Source organism: Manacus candei, unplaced genomic scaffold, assembly GCF_025592945.1.
Source record: "Manacus candei isolate 608988 ecotype Guabito, Panama unplaced genomic scaffold, ASM2559294v1 h1tg000002l, whole genome shotgun sequence".
NCBI classification, from domain to species: Eukaryota; Metazoa; Chordata; class Aves; order Passeriformes; family Pipridae; genus Manacus; species Manacus candei.
Window position 1 is genome coordinate 10,168,768 of NW_026138050.1, and position 22,520 is coordinate 10,191,287.

Sequence of the window (22,520 nt, forward strand, 5' to 3'; positions counted from 1 at the left end):
ACCAAGTATTTCCTGAGAAGCTTGAGGAAAAGCCTCCAGCACAGCACTTTTTCTCTACTAGTGAGAATTTATAATAGTATTTTGTCTCTTGAGAACAAATTGCATTTAAATGGCTGCTGTGTGCACACTGTGCTCCAAGGTGTCCCTGGGTCTGTGCCAGCAGCAGTTGGGACCAGGACCAGCCGTGTCCTTGCCCAGGCAGCACTTCCAGGGGTGGCTGAGCCTCAGGAGGGGACTCAGGACACCTCCCCTGGCCAGGGGCCACAACACTGTGGGAAAGAGCTCCACTGGAACTCCAGCACAGACCACTGTCCAAACCTGCCCCTCACATCCCTGCTGTGCTCTGTGACATGGCACTGTTATTTATATAATAGTTTAAATCCTTACAAATATTCAGTTGCTGTTGGCTTATTTCCCCTTTATCCACTCAAGCCCTTGATGCACCACAGCTGTTCAAAGATTCTTTTTTAATCTTGAAATTATTTTCATATTTTAAGTTAAATTCAAACCCACACATACTCACCCAGGTTTTTGATTTTTCTCACTTCTTGAAAGCCCTATGAAACTCAGATATAGCCATTATGAATTTCCATCCATTTTGACATCAGATATATTCTCCTGTACATTTGATCACTGACAGAATGACACACCTTTGCAAAGTCCCTTAGCTAGCTTTTAGATTTGAACAATTTAATATCAAACATTTGGATTCAACACTCCACAAAATCCTGAGTAACTTCAGAAGTTCAAACCAAGACTTTTCATTCCTCTCCCATATTCCCAAATCACTTGTACAAAATAATGCCCCTCTGTTAGGAGCTCTGCTCTCTGAACCCCTTTGTATGTGCTGTGGCTTTATTTGTATTATCTCCCAGTGTGTTCATTTCTAACCCAGCAGGTAAAGGCAAGGAGGAGCCCTGGAAATAAAACAGGAGAAATAAAACCTTTGTGCTTTTCTTTCACGTTCTTCAATACCTGTCTAGAAAAAGCCCAGAAGAAATGCACCTCAGAAAGGCACACAGGAAAGCTGTCAAAGATTTTGATTAGGCAAAGAAAGAACCCAGAAAACACAGTCACACAAATATTTGCACTATGGGAATGTGGTAAGAGAGTCTCTCTCTGGTTATCAAGATAAATTATGTTGTAACTGCCATTTCTCTCATTCTCCAAGTTCTCAATGAAATTCAGCTGGCTAAAATCTCAAGCTGCTCAGACTGTGGTCTCTCTCAGGAATTGCTCTATGTAATAACTGTATTTTTTTCTTTTTTAAATTCATGCACTTTTATTCCCTCTCATGCAAAAAAAGAAAACATCTCATTCTGCAAGGGAAAATTTAAAGAACGGAATTCAACATTTATACTTTTTTTATTCACTTATAAATCATGCTTTATGGCAGAAATGCATGGGATTGTCTATTTATTTCTTTTTCCACTAAACTGAGAAATTCTGCTTTATATTTTCTGCATATTTAAAATACAACTGTGTTCCTTACTACCATAAACAACCAGTAACATCCAGAAAACCTGCTTAGCTTCTTACTGGAGTATATATCAAGCTGTTAGAATATTTATTTAATACTATGTATTAGTAATTTCATATTTTTAACTTATAAATCATCTGGTCCTCTCAGGAAATACACTGTTACTGAAAAGATGTTTTACAAAAAGGAGTGGATTCAATAGGTATTGGAAGCTGCAGGATGCAAAGGATGCAGCAAACTCACTGGAGTTTAATTCTGGCCCTGGTTTATCAGAAAGTCAGTTATCCAAAGTATTTTGAATTACTAGAAAAATAGTATTTTCCTGAGACTGATAGGAACTGAGAAACTTTTTAGCACAACTGGAGAGCATTTTTAACAGATAGCCACAACACTGAGGAGCTTGCTGGAATCCCAGAGGTACCTCTGCCACTTTGTCACACTCAGCATGAATCATCTGTAAGAAAAATTGTAGTTGACTTACAGAGAATATTTTTCTATTGCATAAGTTTTGCAAAGATTCAATAGGCTCAGGAGATAAGCCTAATCAATATAAAATAATTGTTTACATGTGGATTATTTAATTCTAAATATTATGTTTCTCTCAATAAAAATGAAAGCATAAAATAAAAAGCATCTGGAGTTAACAGGCAGAAATTTTGGGGGCCTTATTCACTCCTTTGTGGCACTTGACACATATATGCACTTCTGTGCAAACTGTAAGTAAAACAAAGATTGTGTACTCAGTGTTTCTAACAGTTATTTGCATTAATTTTATCTGTTATGTAACAGACACTGGAGAGAGCACAAGGTGAGAGGTGATTTTTACTTGTTGATTCCCCTTTACAAGTTACACATGTAGCTTTATATGAGCATTTGGGTGTGCTCAGGAGATGACTGGAGTTTTGCTGCTCAAGATTTAATCCCCAGTATAGTTCTGTATGAATGCTGAACTCTTTCTGCACCCAGGCTGCTTAGTCATAGTGCAGTCGGGAACCTGATATTTAAACAGAGCAATCATAAAAATTAGTCACCGAAAATCTTAATTATTAAAGATGATTAAGGCCTGAGAAAGGTCAACATTAAACTGATGTTCCCAGCAAATTACTTCTTAACAAAATATTTTTTTTCAAACATCTGGATTCTTACAGAAATTGTAAATGACAAAGTCATTACACTTTGTACTTATTTAGTAACTACTACAAGGAGTGTCAGGAATTACAGAGAGCAGAATTAATGCTAAATCCTTGAAAATAGTTCATTTATACAGCTACCAGTCACTCTTATTAGGTGGTTCACACATAAAGCTGATACTGTAAAGAAAAATCTCTAACTTACAGAAACAAAGCCAGTTCAGAACATTTGCAATTCAGCAGATTTGCAAAGTCCTTTCAACAGAATCATTTCTTTAAACCACCACAACCAGACAGAACTGTCATGTCTCTCTTAATAGCAGGTGACAAGGTTGAGTAACTGGAAATGCTCTGTAACCATTACTGGTACCACCAAATAGTGCCACCCTTTTGCACACTACCTTTCCATGCTAGCCACATCTACAATTTAGGTTCATAACTTTCTTATGCTAATTCCTCAGAATAAAAACTGGGGGGCTGGGGGGGGGAAACTCCTACAGTTCCCTGCTGAGCAAGGGAAACTTAACAAAAGTTAAATTTTAACACACAGAGCCATGACCTGCAGTGATCACAGAGCCAACATTTCTCTGGTTCTGTTCTGGGACAGGCACTGCCAGGGGAGCTCCAGCACAGATCGAGGCAGGGAAGTCTTTAACCAAGGTGCCAAGAAATCCCCCTACCTGGGCTCCCCAGCTGTGATAGTTTTATCCCAGTAACAGCTGGGATAGTTTTAAGATGTTACTTCTTTTACTAATTTTTTACCATCCTCAAGCCCCAGCAAATGGGATTGCCTTCCTGAGCCAGTTGGGTTCAGCTGAATCCCTTTGTACAGAAAGGGACCTGCAGTGAGACCTCCAAGGGGCCAGAGCACAGCCAGCAGCTCTGAGGAGCTCACAGCACACACTCCATGGGGACAGAGGGGCCAGAGCACAGCCAGCAGCTCTGTGGAGCTCACAGCACACACTCCATGGGGACAGAGGTTATGGAAATAATTAGGGAATGCAGTTATCGAAGATTTTACTGTTTAAATCTAGCAAGCAGAGATCATACCAGGAGCTATGTCCAAAAGGGTTAAAACCTGGTTAAATATGTAGATTTTTCTCAGAAATAACAAAAAGCACATGCTCAAGGGGCAGGCCACTTTCCTGCCAACATCAAATCTCAATTCCAAGCCTTTGGGTCATTCCAGCATTTCAAAAAATAAAGTTGCCAGAGCTTTTTTTTTTTCCAATGAGGATAATACAGAACACTCTAGCTTAATTTAAAAATAAATTATTTAAAAAAAAAAGTTTACCATGTTTACACTGGATTTACAAAAAAAAATCTCTGTTCTATGGTATCTTCTTTTTAATAGTTACTGTATTATTATCATAAATCCTTCTACAAGAAAATAAACTTCATCTTTGTTAAGTTGTTATTCCTTTGGAGTTTGGGTTTTTTGTTTGTTTGGTTTGGTTGTTTGTTTTTAAGGATTGTTATGGTATTCAGAATTAGCCAAGCTAAATCTCAGAATATTGCACGTGGATATTGGGTACAGCAACACAACCTCTTTGAATATTTGTTTAGAATTTGTAGACAGTTGGATCCAGAGACAGAACATTCATCCCACACAATCTGAAGCTTAAAATATCTCTCAGTTATAGTCTTCGTATGCAAGAAACATTTAGTGTTATGAGATTCCAAGGAGATACAATAAAATGTACACTGATATAAAATTATTACACTTAGAACTGCCTCTTAGTAATTCTTCCTTCTGAAAGCTCATTCGATTTCTAGAGTTTTTGACACTATGAGTTTTAGCTAATAGGTTTGTATGTACGTTAGTCTGGAAAAATCTAAGGAAAACAGTTTAATTTGAAAATGCTCAACATGACAGAGAAGAGGGGATGATGGAGCTCATGGAACACAACTACTTAGGTGCTGGCATAAAGGGCTTCTCTTGACTGCAGTCACACAACCTCATTCCCTTCCCTTGAACCTGCATCTCCTGACAAGTTCCTGGCCAGAAGGACCCTCCTCACCTTTTTCAGTGAGCTCAGGGAGTGCAGCAAAATGTTATCCTTACAAAAAAGGAAATCATCTTCTGCCAGATGACTCCCCTGAACTGGTATAACAGAGAGGTTAACCAAGCCAGGATCAAGATGACCATTCCCATCTGGAATCCCGCGTTAGACACGCCAACTGCACACTAAAGGCAGCCCAGAACCAAGCAGAACTGACACTGCTCCAATGCCTTTGCAGAAAGTTTACTGTGTGCAAGTCAAAAACATCAGATGATGCCATTATTCTCTTTGAAACTAGAGCAGGGGAAAAAAAGTTGTGGCTTCAGGGATGACAAAAGCCACAATTATGCTTCCAAGCCTCAAGCCTTTTATGTGTCTATTGGGTTTGCTCATGTTTCTGATTCATAATCAATGTGAGATTCTTCTTTCTGTGACTCTGTGATTTTATACCTTGAGGTTTAGATAAAGCAGCTGCTGGTTTCGTAACTAACCTTTATACTTAGAAGTGATGTGGTGTGATAATTCTCACTTTTCTTATTTCATTCCACTCTAACACCTCTTACATCCTCTACACATAAGAAGCAGGCAGGTGAGTAACTCTTGTGTGAAATGCAGAATGCCACCAGTACAGCTTGAGAAAATACCTTTGAAAAAGCCTCGGTGACGATGTGGGAAATCTGTCTGTGTACAAAGCAGGAATCCTGGCTGTGGTTCTGAAACTGCTGCATCATTAAATACCTCAGGGGATGTGAAATCAGCCATATGCTGTCAGGGCTGAGTCACATATGTCTCAGACATGGGGCTGTGGAAAACAGCCCACCCTGGCAGCTCCCAGTGCACAGGGAGAAGAAAAGGACAATGGGGTGTCTGAGCCAGACAGCAACCAATTCATCCAAACTCTTCCTGCGAGACAGGGTTTGAAGCTACAGAATTTCCCCCCAAAATGAAACAACTGGACCTCAAAAACTAAAGCATTTGGGAAATGCCATGAATCCCAGAGAGGCACAAAACTTGTGCATGGAAAAGGAACAGTGAGCAGTGCTTGGCTAACTGTGGGTCAAAGGAGAAGGGAACTGGCTGCAAAATTGTGACACAGGTAGGTATGCAACATGATCTAGAAAAGTTCTGTACAGAGCTGCACAGAGTGTGCCCAAAACAACATTCAAAACTGAGGAAGGGAAGTGTCAGTATTTTCTCACCTGTATGATACACACCAGGTAATAGAAAGAATCATTGATTTTATGAAATCAAGCACCCCTGTGCTTGTCTACTTCAACTATCACATCTTTCTAAGAGGTGAACTATAAACCCTGAGTGAGTAAAAGGGGGGCCCAAAGGAAAAGATGTGTTTAATCTTTCAGAGAATGTCAGGCCACAGCTGCCCTTGGGGTGGGAGGGACATGTGCAAGCAGCCAGCAAAGTCTCACATTTACCAAGGAACAGAAGACAAACAATCCTGACTGGAAAGTGAACTGGGGACAAACCTGCTTCCAACACAGATCACAAAGGTGAGAGGTGTATGGGCTTAGACAGAATGGAAACAAAGCAATCCAGTCCATTTCCAGCACACTGGACATTACAAAGCCTGGGACAAGCCTGTGTTTCTTCTCACTGTTGCATCAGTTTAAAATTGCAGGTCAGTTGTGAAATTTTCACTTTCAATAAAAGTTAACATAATTATGATGATTTTAGGAAACCTTTTATACAGTCATACTTACAAATGGTTCTTCATTACAGAAGTGCTCTTCATTAAATAATATAACAAAATTTGAGCTGTTACTTGTCTATTTTTCCCAGTTTTTTAGCCAAATACCAGAGGAAGATTTCCTGCCTGAGACAAGTACTTCTTCCTAATGGAGTCTATATTCTTCCACATATTGTAAAATTACACCCAAACTACTAAACTGGAATTTTAAACCATTTGTAGATATACCATGACAACATTCAGCATTGCTTTCCTCACATTACAAGTAACTAATTTTGTCCTTGACTTCTTTACTCATAAGAATCATTTGACTACAACTTTTCAAGATAATAATTTGCATTTTTAGTATTTTCAGCTCCTCTTCATTATTATGTACTTCTTATGTGTTCTTACAAAAAAAGTCTGAGGGTGCATTGTCACTGCCTTCTTTTTCTCTGGGTGGAGAACCACAAGCAGGAACTTTGGAAATCACACATTAGCAGAACATTCAAGTCAAACCACGTCCAAACAGCTCTGCCTGCCCTGCACTTCAAAGCACTGGCAAGGCCTCACTCAGTGTCCTTCCAAGGTTTGCTTGATTGCCACAGTGGTGAATCATGACCATAAAAGAAGCTGTGTGAATCTTGGTTAGGGGGTTTTTTTTCCCTCTCCACACAGGAAACAATAAAACAGCAATAAAAAAGTAAGGTCAAGAGAGAACTATAGAATTATTCTTCAGTGAGATCTAAGTGGCCAATTTTTCTCCACCTGGGACACCCAGTCAAAACATTTGTTATTGAAGACCTCACTGTGACTCACTTGCTAAAATTCCGGATAGAGATTTAACTCACCCTGACTCTGACAGACAAACAAACTCTGAAACATTTTATATCATCAGATCTGACAGGGTTTGGTGTAACTCACTCAGAGCACTCTACCTTCTTTCACACTTATTACTCGGAAAAAAAAAAATTAAAGCATGGCAAAATTCGTGTCACTTAGCCCTCAGAAAATTAATGTTTTGTAAAGTTAGACATCAAAGCTAATGAAGGAAATGTTAACATATATCATGAATTTGCATTACCACCAATTCTGATACAGAGATTATGAAATCTTTGTCTTTGCTTTGGAAAGGCATTTCAAGGACTGTCACCAGTTTCACACTAAATGAGAAGGTATTTATGTCCTCAAACGAAATTGCTCATCTGTCCAAACTTTTCAAAGCAAATAATTCTTCAAACTGTGTGGAAAATCTTGCAATATCTTGTTTAGTACAATATTTCTCCTGAAATATTTTCTCTACATCATTTCACTTTTTGTTTGCTTACAGATATAAACCCGATTTTCATTTCAACTGCATAAAGGAATGCACTTATTTTAGTGTAGGATAGGATATACTCTAGCAAATCCTAGTTGCTGTGTACTAACTTTCAAAAAAAAAATCTGTCTTAAGAGGTAAATAGGTATGAAAATACTAGGAAATTTAAGACTTCTGTGCAGCATTGGATATCACCCATTCAACTGTCAGTCCTACTTAAAAACCTGTTTTTATTTAATAATTTTTGAAGTAAGCATTAACCTAATAAACAGCCTTCATAGACAAATTTTACAGCTTCAGCTCTTGTCTAGATTAAGAACATTGAAATTTAAAGATCATAAAAATGTAAAGGTAAAGCTGTAACATTTCAAAGAAAAGACCTCCTATTTCCTGGGAACATAAATCTGTATGAAATGTGTTTGCTGTTGACAGGAGCTGATGAGAGCCAAATGGATTCAGCATTAATTTACAATTGTTTCAAACACACATAATACAGAATATTACGCCAAAGTCAGATGAGAACAGCAAAGCTCCTTTACAAAATACAGCTATGTTTAACAATTTCCATTAAGTTGGGTTTTGGCACCAGAAAGATTCCTATGACCCAGTTTCCACCTGCTTATTGACTTTATATACCATCCAAAGCAAAGTACCAAATAGGAAACTGCAAAAGGTAACAAACCAGGAGGTTTATAACAGTTTGCTGTGTGTATGACATTATTTCTCCACTTAACTTAGGAAAAGGCAAATACTTATGGGTTAGGAAAGCGGTGGAGCCTGTGGACATTACAGCTCCTCAGGGAAATGTGAGCTAGGAGGCTGGCTGATTCCTGTTTTGACAATTTATAGCAGCAAACAAGTAATCACAACAATTTATTACGGTTGCTATAAAAATCCCAATATTTTTATATCCCTGCCTGTGGGTTTCACATAATTAGGAATACAAGAGCCACCAATTCAATAACAGGTAATGCAGACACAAATATTAAATTCCACAGTCTAGATCATTTTCAAACAGATGGCTTCCTAATGGCTTTGTTTGTTGAAGTAAAACTCTGCTTAAGCTTGTCAAGGGAAGATTGTTTAACTGAAACCCTATTTAATCATTTCCAATTGTATATGTGCAAAATAGTTCAAGCTAATGCACGGTAAGTTAGGAGATTTCATGCTGCAAATCTGACACAATATTGGCAAGTGCAACAATGGTAAATTTATAACATTTCAAATAGAAAATTCCCCCAGGAGGTAAAACTGATGTCTTAAAATTCTGGGGAGAAACACACTGTCGACTGCCCCTTGTGTGCAGCCTTTCAAAAAGATTTATCTCAGTCTCTGTCAGCCTCCCAAGAAATGTCAGTAATCAAATCCACTGCAGCCACTTCAATTGCACCTGTTTGCACAAGACTGGAACTCTGACTTGTCTGAAGTTGATTTAGTTTCCAGAATCTCATTAAATACTGCTATTTATTGACCCAGTCATTTTGAAAATCAATGGGTTTGCAGAGGCCTGTGCAAAAGCAAAATTAAGCTCAGTCTTAAATGCATTTGGTTTGGGTGTCCTGTTTATTAATTTGGTCTTTTCATTAAAATGTATTTAATAAAAAGCAGTTATTTACTTACTCTATACAAAGTCCCCAAAGATGCACCACAGTATTTTTAAATTGAGGTCCAAGAAATTACAGTATGCTTTTGGGAAATAAATATTTTAAATATCCATGTGCTTCTAGCAGAAGTTTTCAGGAAGGTCAAACCAATGAATCTTTGGAAACCCTGGCCTTAATGTCCTAATTAGGTCATTCTGAAATAAAAAGTAACTTGTTACATCATTTGGCTCTTCTGCAAATAAGGATGATATTTTCTTCATTCCCATTTATTTATTACTTTAATAATTGTTAAGCACCAGACTGTAAAGGGAAAATTTGCTTTGTACTTAAAAATAACTCAAAATAGTTGGTTTAAGTACACTTTTGTTGCCTGGTACCTTACACCAAAGGGAAAGCTTGCTATTTAAAACAACTCTGATGTTTTAGCCACACTCATATTTTGATGTGTACCTTCATCATAAGGGACTTGTCATTACTGTCAGTAATGTCAAGCACTGAATTATCAATCACAAGGTCCAACTCATTTGCATATAGTCACTCATAAAATCAAAATAATTCAGAGTTAGCATGGGTTAAAGGTTAGTCTGAGAGTTTTTACTGTAATGTTTATAGATCACATAATTCCTACAATACAGTTTGTGGCATCTTTATATCCCCTGATCTTGGAAATCTAGACTACAGAAACTAATTAAGATTACTTTTTTTAAAAATTAAAAAAGAAAGCTATTTGTATTTTTCTTTATATTATCAAATCTCTTCTTAGCATATTTGAGGAGAAAGAACCTCAAAGTGCAGCAGCATGTTAGGGGGTGTTTCAATACTGCAATTCCATTCCCCTGCTCCACCACACTTGTCTTTTCTCTCCCCCCTTCCTTTACCTCCAAGGCTTCAGCAGGTGTTCAAGTCCTTCCCATCACACTCCATCTCCGACAATGTCCTTTGTCCCACTGTCACAGGAGGGTCCAACAGCCCAGCACTAGGACAAGAAATCTTCCTTTAGAAGCTCCTGTGGCACTAAAGTCACACACGTGCCCACACGCTGCAGCTTCAGGACAAGGGAAATATGTGGAAACTAAGAATTGTTCACCTTTCAAATTGACAGCATTGTGTATGCAAAGACTCCACAAGATTGAATGAGAAGATTTAATTACATTATTTCAGTTTACAGAGGTGATGTTCTGTTGCAGCAATCTAAGACTGCAATTTGGAAAAAAAAAAAGTCAGTTGAAAGTCAGGAGACTATAAATGCTAAAATTAATCTGCACAAAAATCCCCCTCTTACTGTACACATTCTAAACTGCCATCACAGCAAAGTATTTTTAAACTTTACACTGTAAATTAAAAAAAAAAGTATGGTTTATGTATGGTTCAACTTGACTAAATTATTTAGGACTAAATTAATTTCAAGTAATGACTTACTTGAGGTGCTTCTATTTTAGAATCAAATACTGCACTTTGCAGACAATGCAAACCATACACGAAGAATTATACCCTGAGCAATTTAAAAGTATTTTTTTAGAGTTTGTTACTTTTCTTTCTGAGCCCCAGAGACTTTTTTCTTTAGACTCAAAGAACTTTCTCTGCCTGAATAATATATTTTATGAGTTTCTACTCTGTGCAGTTGCTAAACCCCAGAACACTTCCAAACCACCTTTCTAAGCCTTCTCTTGGAGATATCTGGCTCACCAACAATATGTGTAGTTGGCAGAATGTGTGTGACCTTCAAAAAAGAAATCTTAACTTTCTGCTTAGAAGTCCTAATAAGTCCAAACAATGCACAAGAGAAAACACTGTATTGGAATAAAACAAAACAAAGACTTTGTTGAAGCTTTTTTTTAAAAATCTTGAAAGTTAAATTAATGTTAAAATTTTCATTCAAAAAATAAAACTATAAGAATAAAAAGAGAGTGTAAGAGGAAGCTGAAATAAAAAATAAATTGAAGCGCTGTTTCTTCTTTGGTATGCTCTCTGTTCCACACAGACATTAGTGCAAAAATAGGAGGGCAAATTAGATTATTACAACAAACAAACCAAAAAGCAAATTCAACTTACCCCCGTTTTTAAGGCAATCAGAGCATTACAAATAAGTGGCCTGGGCCTTGGAGTCCTGGTCTGCCTGTTAGGGAAGGCTGAGCACACTAGATATGAACTGAAAGTAGTCTGTCTAGAACAACTGGACATGGAACAGCAGAAACCTTTCTCTTCGTGCTTACATGATGCTTAAACTACACCAGGAAAATATTAGAAGAGAACTGTAGCAGATGTAGAATGTCAGTGGAAAGTATTTTTGCATATTTATTCAAGGAATTTAAAAAACTTAATGCCATTTCCTACAAATATCAAGATGAATAGTTATGTGACCCCAGAGACCTCCATTCCTGCACAAACACACACTTAGTGTTAACCAAGAGAACCTGTACTAGGATTTCCAAGAACAGCTAATTGAATTGTTTTTTTGTTTCATCTCCCCTGTCCCCTCCAGCTGGATTATTCCTGTGTAATATTCCAGTTGCACAGAAAACCAGCCTCTGTGTAGCAGTGTAACTCTCCAGGTTAGGTTTGCAGTGAATATTTACCTGCTTGACCTCAGACATGCTTTCCTTACCTATTGTTGGGAAGACCTCTCAAAAAATAAGGATTTATCTTTTTTGCCTGAGGCCACTGCTCAGGGGGAACTTCTGTATGAAATCTCTGACACTAAATTAACTTCCCAATGCACACACAGTACATGTTGTTCAAACCAACATTCTCACCCAATGAACACACATTTCTAACTTCATGCTGTCTGCTGGCAGTTTACAATAGCAGGAAAAGCTGCATTATAGGGCTTTTCAGGACAAGAAGGCAGGAGGGGCAGGGGGGAGATCATTGCATAAACTAAGATTATCTAGCACAACACCACCCCTATACATTTAATTAGTACACAGGATAATGCAGTTCAGTTAAAACACTGGGGAGACAGAGGGGAGGGGAAAGGACAAGACACAAACCCGTGGCAGTTCACAGTGCAGACAGATCCTGGGATGATTGCAGACACACAGATCAGGCACAATATCTTTAGGGTGTATGGTTACATTTGTCAAATAAATTGAAGGAAACAGTCAAACCTGATTCTGTCAAACAGTGTATAATAGATTTAAAAACAGTTAATTCACCGTGTATTGCTTTTATGGACAAATTTCACATCATAAATAAGTATTAAATTCATATAAGAAATGATTCATTTCATATGCAATAATGCCTCACATAAAAATAAAATATACTCCTGGAGCTTAACTGACTTCAGGCTCAGAGTAATATGGGACATGTAACTCTTACCTCCATCTTACAGAAGGAGAAACTAGAGACATATATGGGTTAAAGTGTCTTGCCCACTGTCACCCTAAAACTGGTGGTTAAGGTGATGGTGACAAAAATCAAATTATCCAACATTGTCCTACCAGGAAAAAAAAAATTATCTGTTTCATAAATAACAGAGCAGCTCAGAAGTGTTTCTCTACTTTGCCAACATTGTGGATAAATGTTGGCAGTGTAAATGTGTGGAATTTGGCATAGAGCCTCTTTCCTTACAATGTGTCATTCATCCTCATTTTTAGCATTTCAGTGGCTGTTCCTTTTAGGTGGCTATTAAAGGGAAGAATAACAGAACAAACCCAGACAATAGGACACTTATATTACACTAATGAAACATAAGTGAAGTAGAGCATCCTCCAGTAGCTTTGGAGCATTGGAATAACTCTACAGCAACCACCAGATTAAGTGCTGGAGTCATTCTAGCCCTTGGATCTATTGAAATATTGAAATTTGGGGGTTTATTTTGTTGGCAAATTGTGAAGTTTTTGTGATATGATTTTATAGTAAACTGAAAGAAGTGTCAGTAAAATTGCCAGAGCAATTACTCCATACAGAGCTAGGAAAAACAGGAAATACTGTACCACTTCCCCTTATAATGCTGTAAATTATCACAGGTTCCCTAAAGAACCATCCTCAACCAGGAACTTTAGCTAAATACAATATTAAATTCACATTTACAAAAAACTTTAACCTCTGCAGGTTTAAGTGGCTCAGTTTCACTCTATGTACTGTCCAACTCTACATAAATCAACACTAAGTCCTCAGCCACAGCTGGGGATTGATTATTAGTTCCAATAAGCAAAGATTTCTGTATTTTGAGAATAAGATTGTGGTGTAAGAATTAAAAGCACTGTGGAGACAAGTAAGGAATCCCTTAAATTGTATCTTAATCCACATTGAGTTTGAAAATACATTTGTGAGCTGCTCTAGTTCAGTTGTGTGCTGCTGTATAATCCTCCACAGAGTGGAAATACAAATGCACTAAAGGAGAAGAAAAAGTCATTATTCATATTTGTTACAAAATCTGAAGTACACACAAAAACACAAATCAAAAAGTTTGCAGATTCCCACCAACCATGAACTTCAGTGTTAAAGTTGTGATAAACATCCTAGGGTGGAACACAGACAAATCACTCCATGAAGAATTGCTTTAGTTTCAGACCAGTGATTTCCAGGAGCTTTCCAGCTTCCAAGTTTGGGATTGTGTGGAATATGAGATTCAGTAGCATGTATGGCATGAGAGCTGGGCGTTGGACAAGGGAACTCCTGCAGCTGCTCAGACTCTGAGCTGGGCATTTGCAGCTCCCAGTCAGCTCAGAGCTGAAGGCAAAGAAAGCCTTTCAGAGCATGAAAGGTGCGAGACAGTTGCAGCCACGTGAGAGGGAGTTGGATCACAGAGCAGAGCATGAACTGGCATGTCTGAATAGCACTGAGTGCCAAGTGGCTCTGCAGTGATTTAAACAGAGCTCAAACTTCAGGAAATGAAGGGGGAGTGGGAGACTGTGCTTTTGAATGTGGCATAATATTATTCAATCACTAAGCCATTACTTTCTTCTAATGAAATACAAGTAAAGCACTCTAGATTTTCAAGTCAACTATGTCAATTCTCCAGCTATTCTGTTTAGATATTTGGAATTTTATAAGGGTTGTTAAGTCCCTGCCTTGGTTTTATTACTAAGCAGATACTGTGTATCTATGATTATGGATGCTTTAACTTATTTATATTACCCATTTTTTCCATTCCAGTTTCCAGTACTAATTCAGTTACCTAAAAGCCAGCCATGCTAATATGGATCCACCCATCCAGAGAGACCAGTGGTACAGTCCTTATTTTCTCTTAGGATCATTCACAGTGATTTCTATTCCACAGAATAAAACATCTGGAACGTGGCAGCACTCTCAGTTTGTTATCAACAGTAAGAACTCTGTGCTGCTTGCACTACAAGCTTTGATAATTCAGTGTGATGATTTTTTTCAGTTTGAATGTGGGTAGATCTTAGTAAGACTCTGCTGATCTGCAGTAAACATCCATGTCTGGAAGGTTCACAATACACAGAGCAAGAGTAGCAATGGAAAATATGTAAAAGGTAACAAATGAGTCCTGCAAATTCTTCTCATCTACTACAAGTCCCTGTATTCACATCTCACTACAGCAAACATTTTTACTTTTTAATTTTTCTAGGTTGCACTACGTTAAACTTGGTGTGCAACTCACCTCTCCTTGGAGGAAACTTGAAAATCGTGTGACCTTTGAGCCAGACACAGCCCTAAACCTCTCTGAAATGCAAATACACTTCAGCATTAGGGAAAAAAGCTAACCCCCCAGTCTCCTGAACATGAGTTAGCTTGCACTTCTGTTACACACAATCCTAGATGAGTGTCAGCTTCCTGCTGTTTTTTCCCAGAAGTTTCCACAGTTGGACTGTTTGCAAATACAACTTCAGTCAGGTTTATGGGCCAAAAAAGATCACTTACTCTGTTCTGTTTCCCACAGTGTTGGGATGTCAATGCTTGGCCTTGTTCTTCCTGAGCATATCATATCCACATCTGCAGTCATCACATACTTACACTTACAGCTAGACATTTTCATGGTTTATTTTTAGAATGTGCCTTGCAACACAACCAAGCCCTCCCCAAACCATAAAAGAATAGAAATTGGATATTTTCTTCAAAGAAGACTGCTAAGACAAGCACGTCTTGTTGTCGTGATGTCTCTCTCTGCAAAATCTGCTAACACCCTCAGTAATTATCTATAAACTGAAAAATTAAGCAGAAAACTGAAAAATTTGGAGTATATATAGAATCTTCCAGCTGTCTCAAAGAAACACACAGATAGCAAACCTATTAGGAATGCTCAATAAGAAAATATTTCTCACTTTTACAAATTGAAATTAAATGATTAAATGAGGAGTAAATGTTCTTATTAAGAATGTACAAAGAAGCAAGGAAAGGAAATTGTATAATACAAACCATTTGGTTCTTTCATTTTCCAGTGTCTATTTGACTAAATGTTTGCATATTGTCTGCTGGCATAAAAAACAGTAAAGATATAAATACCACAGTATTGGCATTTAACAGAAGAGCTGTGGGAAATAAATAGTAATCTTAGAGCTTGTTACACTTTTACAGGCATGTAAAGTTAGAGAACATGGCAGTGACTATGAATTAATTGCCCCTAACAAGGACGAGACACATAAAATCTGCTCTGGTGTGGAACATCCACATTCTGTGGTCCAGTTGAGTGCTCAGCACTTACAGGTATTAATACAGTTGCATGTTATTCAATAAAACAGGAAAACAGTTTTATCTTTGCTCGGTCTAGTGTCACATTTGTCAAAGGGCACCCCTGCATGAGGTCTTACCTGCACAAGACTTTTCATTTCTATTGAATGTGAAGACATCCTCACAAGTTTAACAACTAATTAACTTCTCACCTTTAGTGAAAACCTTTGTCCATTTCCTTTCAGTAATTTTAGGATTTGTTAGGGTTTGGGTTAGCTCTTCAGCCTCCAAGCAAAAAACTCTTCCAGTTTTCTGTAGCTTTTACCATGTTTGACACTGTCCTGTTCTCATGAGCTGTTTGCCAGTGCCTCCAGCCTTGCTCCAGGAATTCCTTTGCACTGGTGGCACGGTGGCAGAGCAGCCACACAGTGGTTCCACCATCCTTGCAGGATATTAAACACTCAGCGTGCCAGATTAGTAATTTTATGTTGCATTTCACATAAATATTCTGCCTGTGGAAATGGAGGGAGTGCTCCATCCATGGACACACTGAGACTACACAGATTGCCTGAATCACCCAACAGCCTGGGAGAGGCAAAGGCTGCAATTTCAGACACAGGGATAATTTCAGATCTTGCCGAGGGAAACAACGTGAAATCTATTTGCCAAAATGAGTAATGGAGCTCTAAATACTGATTACAGTTCACAAATCTACCTTAGATTGTATGATTATACTTGAAATTGTACTCTATGTTCGATTCACAGCAGTATTTTTATCCAAATAATTTATTACTAAACATAAAGGTAAAATACACACCAGTAAAACTATATGTAGAGTAAACATTCTACATTTTTCTAAGGTGTTTTTTTTTTACACTGCACTTTTACTGCAGCAGTTACAGCTGTGTTTATGTGTGTGCTTGTTTTTCAGGAAAGTATTCAAGGAACAAGAAAGTGTTTGGTTTGTTTAACATAAGTGAGCATTTCATAAGTAGAAGTAGATGAGAATGTGGTAGCCACTGTTAAATTCATTGTGCATTACTTCAAAGTGTTGATATATGCTCAGGAAGGGACGTGGGGAACTACCTTTATTTAAGAAACTGGACTTCAGAACATATCACAACTCTGTCTCATCTGAACTCCTGTAGCAGCGGAACAGAACTTTCCAAATTCCTTATTCAAACTGAGAAAATGTCTACACTAGATTGAAAAGCATCTACTGGCAGAAAATCTTGTGTTTCACTAAAATACATTGTCCTGAGTGCATGTTTTGGCAAACTAGAGTAAGAAAAGCTGCTTTTTAACAGGGGCAGAAAAGCTTCCAGCTCATGACACACATACCCTGAGCTTACATATCACAGACACAAAGAGAAACCAGCCAGGGTCTCTTCTAAAATCACAGAGCTGAGTTCGTGCATTCAGCAACTCTTTGCAAATTGTCAGACTATAACTGGGAAGCCTTTCTTTGCCATGAAAAATAGTGCACTTTCCTCAGAAAATGCTACTTTTTACTGTTGCTCATTAGACTTATGTGTTGGAGTAGTAATTTCAAAAGCTTGCTCCCCCAGTGAAAAAATAGCTCCACCTGCTAACATTTGAGTGCCACTAGTATGGAAATACATTAAATTGAGCATCATTCTATTCTTTAGTCTTTTTATAAACTCAACAGTTTCTTAGAGTTTGTATAGCTGCTACTGTCATTTTTTTAAGATAAACTACATTAAATTTAGATTTTAGTACCAGTTAGTACTCATACTGAATCAGCACATTACTACTGTCATCACAAGTAGTAAGAGTAGTTGTAAGATGTATTTGTTAAAACTGTCAGTCTAAAACAGAGTTTCATATTTAGTTTATATTTAGTCTAATTCTTCGAGCTCTTTCATCAAAAAAAAGGGCATAGAAAGACTAAAGGGTATTAAACAAGTGATTCTGCCACTGAATCTCCATTTTTCTCTAGACACATCCTGAGCCCAAATTTCGTGTTAGACATGAATTAGATGAACAATTAGATGTTAAATTCCTGTTCTTGGACATAATTCAAACCAAAGGTATGAGTCTTGAAAACTCCCCTGTGCATTAATTGCAAATATCCATTAAAAATTATTATGAAGATGTTATAAGTGCTTTAACACCTTGGAGCTGCACCCTCTGAGAGACAGAAGAATTTATATCAATTAAGAAACCTGACTGAAGTACTAAAAATACTGATCACTAAAAATAGTGATCTGTTCTATGAGAATGGAATATTAAATATTTCAAGCATCACCTCATTGACCTCCTAAAATTTGCCAGTATAAACACTTCCCCTTAAGTTCTTCACAGACTGATCATTTAGTACCACCATTCTTTAATCTGTTTTAGTAACAATTACTTCAAAGCCCCAAAGGAGTTGTGGTACAGTCTAGCAGAAAGGATTATTATTCTACATGTGAGGGAGTCCAGTAATATCAACATGAAATTATGTCTTTGCAACAGAGGATTATTCACTGATAACAGTATGCTCAGCATAAGACCAGACAACTAAAATACTGTGTCCACTTTCAGTATTGTAGTAAAAAAGTTTCTAATGATAACTGGCAGCTTCTCAGCAGCACATTAAAAATACAACTGAAAGTAAATCGAGTACATGAGAGAATTAAAGGGGAAGGTTGAAATGTAGACCTTTGACAAAGAAAATAGAGGGTCAATTTTAAATTACTGTGGAATTGTTGGCAAATACGTATCAGTTATTGCAAATTAAACAATCAAATTCCCCAAATGCAAAAATTTTAAATGGTAGAGACACATGCTGTACATGCTTGGAGTAAACTTATTTTTGAAGTCAGGAGCATCCTATAATCAAGTCATCTGACTTCTAATTTAAAAAACAAAGAAACAAACAAACAACAACAAAGAAATAAAAACCCACCCCTGAGTATATACATGAACCAAACCATCATACCTGAACATTCTAAATTTAAAATCCCATTTGAAAAAGATATTCAAGGTAAAAGTTAAAATAAGTATGGAGAATCAAATAAAATAGCCATTCTTACCTTAACAACAGTGCAAAGTTTTTTGAGGCTTATATAAGGAACTGGTAACTTCAAAAGCTGTTTTTGAAGTAATCAGCTTTAATATAATTGCATTTTCAGTCATTTGATGGGTGTAAAACAGATCAGAGATTAGGATGCAACTGGCTTGGCACAGCCACAACCTCCAGATTCTCACATTCAGCCACACACCAACCCCATGCTCCAGGGTCACTCTGGGAATAAGCCAGAACGTTGTTTGCAATATTTTCAGACTATAGACTGTTCATGTACAAACACAACTACCAGCCATTTAAAGAAATTAATATAAGCACAGGGAAATCTAATTTTTCACACTTTGGCTGAATGTTTTCAGTATGGCATTTATGAATAACGTGTTCCATACGAGTCCATGTTGAGCTCAGGCTGACTTGTGATCTGCTATAGTGCTCATGGAAGCACATGGCTGCCAACAATTAATTCTGCTGGAAAAGGAGTATTTTTTTTAAAAGAGCTTCCTGCATACCTATTAAAGCAAATAGGACATCCTAATTATGAATATATTGCCCCTATAAACCTCAGTCTAACCCACCATCCACTGCTCCTCGTGCAATGAACGTGTGGCAGTATTTCTGTGAAGCACACAGTGTGAGTCTAATGCTGCAACAGTGCAATACAGGCAAGCAAATGTTTATTCAGTTACTAAATGTACTGTGGAGTAACTTGAGGAATCTTCTTCAATGTACACATCTGCTCAGCTGGCAGTAGTCTAAACATTTCAGAAGCCAAGAACTTTTGATTACCAAGAGTCTCCTTACATATGCTCTGACACTGAATCGCAGAGGACATTTTTGTCTGCATTACGTTTACCAGGATTTTAAGAGAGAGAACACATCCAGGGTACCAGACGTTTTCTGGGCACCATGACAGAACTCAAAGGTCTAAAGAAAGAAAGAGTTACATTTACTTTTTCCCACAGTCACAGAAAGTTTTAGCTTTCTATCTCTCTCTTGGTTTTACCACTGGATCAATAGTTAAATTTAGTCCTCCATCTAAATCATCTGAAGCTTTTAGCTTCAAATCACAAGCTCAAAATTGAGACCAAGACAGGCTGTTGCACCCCCAGCAATCTCAATTTTACATGGGATTAATTAATTCTCTCTCACCTGTGCCCATTCAAATCCATGCTTTAGGGACATTCACACTCCCTCCTTAGCCTACACTACACAACTACCTTTATCTATTTGTCTACCAGCAACTTCCAATACCCTGTGCTGTAATCCTGTGCATTCTGACATGAGTTAACACTTCTCACCCATAAAGGTTTGAGATGAATTTGAAAATGATTACTTCAAGTACAGTTTTAATCTGCTTTCTGATGCGAGCAACGAAGTGCTCCATCACCACAGATAAATTAGTACTGTCAAGTGTAAGTTCCAGCCAAATAAGCCCATTCTCATTCCTCTGCAAGGGCAGGGTGCCAGCTCACCTACCTCAGTTGCTGCTGAGCCAGACCTCCCTCATGTTTTCTCCACACCATTTCTTCAGATACTCACGTGTTCAGGCCCACACTCCTTTCCTCAACACCACCGACAAAATTCCCTCACTTTCTCAATTCAATTCCTCACTTCCTTCAACCACTACTTCCAGCACTTCTATATATTGTTGCTTGTTGGTTCCTACACCCTCCTCAGCGTCTCCCCCTCAGCTCTGTCCCCTCAGAGCCTGCGGTGGCCCAAGCAGGGACAGCCCACGCTGGGCACTGCCCGCCACAGCAAAGCCCCTGAGCGGCTGCTGAAGGAAATGTTCCACAGCGCGACTTGACCGCAAGGTAATGTTTTTTAAAGGCTGCTTTACGCCATCGGGAGGCATGAGCAAGAACGCTGAGGGCGGTGAAGCCCCCGGCCCCTCACGGCTCGCAGGGACGGGAGGAGGGGACGGGCGGCGCCGCCACCGCCCGGCCCTGAGGGGAGCGGGGTGGGGCAGCACCGGAGGGCGAGAGGCGCCGGGACAAAGCCCTCAGGGAGACGGTGGGATTCCTGGGGCGTCCTGGAGTTCTGTTCGATGGTCCTTGTGGGTCCAGCTCAGGATATTCTGCGATTCAATGACCTCTGGAGTCAGTAACAGCACACAAACCGCCAGGGAGCAGGAACCCAGGAATCCCCGGAGCCATCACAACTAGCGATGACAGCTCTGCTTTTCAGAAACAAATTCTAGGCACATATTTTAAACACACATTATGAAACAAATGTGGATCTAATTTAAGAAGCTACATTCTTTCCCTTCTAGAATTAATGATTTCACTTCAAGCACAGGGAAGAGAACCAAACCCCACAGAATAAGGAAGTTTGATGTGGTATCAGTGGGGCCTGTCCCTGCTTAGGACACCACCTCTGACACACTGACACTTGTCAACCCAAACTTAGTATTAAAAACAGCATAGCCCCGCAGCCAGCACAATTTAGTAGCTTACCCAGGTGCTCACTGGTAAAAATCAAACACACGTAAGGACTAGGAAAGGGAAAAGCACTATTTTCTTCAGAGGATTTAATTACAGATAGAGATAAGTAACATCCTGCTCCGCAAAATGACAATTGAGGAGGGGAGGAGAGTAGAAGTAGAGGGTATATCTACTAACTTTTGTAGTTTACAGAAGTACGTACACTGTCTGAAGAAACAAGTTTTTAAGGGATTGTAATACAATTAAGACTTGTATTTTCCCTGCAGGTATCTAAGTGCTGCTTTTCAAGAACGAAGAAGATCCTAACAACCTTGGGGTGAAGACTCCACGTGGATTCTCTGTGACAACGTGGGCCTCTATCTCTTGAGCAGAGACTCCCTTGCCTCTTAACCTGTACTTCTGACAATCCCTTTAAATGTTTTTGTATCCTTTTGTCATCATGGCTCTAAGCTCCATTCCAAATCACGTGATGCCAGTTCTTTTGGATATATAGTTAATAACACCCTCCAACATTTGCACAGAACACCATATAAATGACCTGAATCATCCCCATGAGGACTTTATACAACTTCTATTAAGTGTTGAATATATTATGAGAGCTAAATTTGCAATTGGTTTGGATACTCAAGATGAGAGTGATTTAAGTATTTAGTCCTAAGGTCATGAGTCTTGGGGAGGAAAAGTCTCTGGATCCTTGAGAGCACAAGAGTTCAGTTACTAATTTTCCCTTGCATCACTAATAAAGTCTTCTTTCCCACATTTTAGTGTGAGAATGTGATGATACGGCTGCTATTAAAAAACCAAATTAATTATACTACTTCTGGGAGTATTCCAAGGTTAGAAATATAACATCTCACATTTAACATCTTTAAATTATTTTTCCCTTTGCAATGCAAGTTCACAGTAATTTAAAACCCCATGAATTTTGGCATAGCTTTAAACAGGTTACTGCATTGTTTAAATGACAGTGGCTCCCACTCTAATGTAAATATAATCTCATGAAGCCTTCTTGATATTCCACTCTCCACAGCAATGGGTTTGATTGTTTGATAATTTGTAGATCACTCTTCTTTTGTTTTCATGTCTTCAAGGGAAACACACAGCAATTTAAGACTTGTGACATTAAGCTTGCTTTTCTTGGTTACATTTCACAAATATCTTGAAAGTAGTCCATGGATCAAGAGGGTCTGCTAATCACAGGCTGTCAAAAAACTGTTATGTTCTGAAGAAGAAAAAAAAAAGATTTCACT

At 38.3% G+C, this 22,520-nt stretch overlaps 1 protein-coding gene and 1 long non-coding RNA gene across 2 annotated transcripts in view; both read right to left on the reverse strand.

Moving 5' to 3' along the window:
• Positions 1 to 1,721: 1,721 nt before the first annotated feature.
• On the reverse strand, positions 1,722 to 20,393 carry LOC127482319 (uncharacterized). The gene is made up of 3 exons (XR_007908524.1): positions 20,303 to 20,393; positions 10,098 to 10,195; positions 1,722 to 2,474 (listed from the first exon to the last, which is right to left on the reverse strand). It is a non-coding gene; the product is annotated as an uncharacterized LOC127482319 (long non-coding RNA).
• A 948-nt stretch (positions 20,394 to 21,341) lies between these two features.
• Positions 21,342 to 22,520, reverse strand: part of PARN (poly(A)-specific ribonuclease) — a 48,095-nt gene continuing 46,916 nt past the window's right edge. The window contains exon 25 of the mRNA XM_051810431.1: positions 21,342 to 22,492. Within this exon, the coding sequence (XP_051666391.1) occupies position 22,492 (1 nt within the window). The 3' untranslated portion in view covers positions 21,342 to 22,491. The remainder of the gene's footprint in view (positions 22,493 to 22,520) is intronic.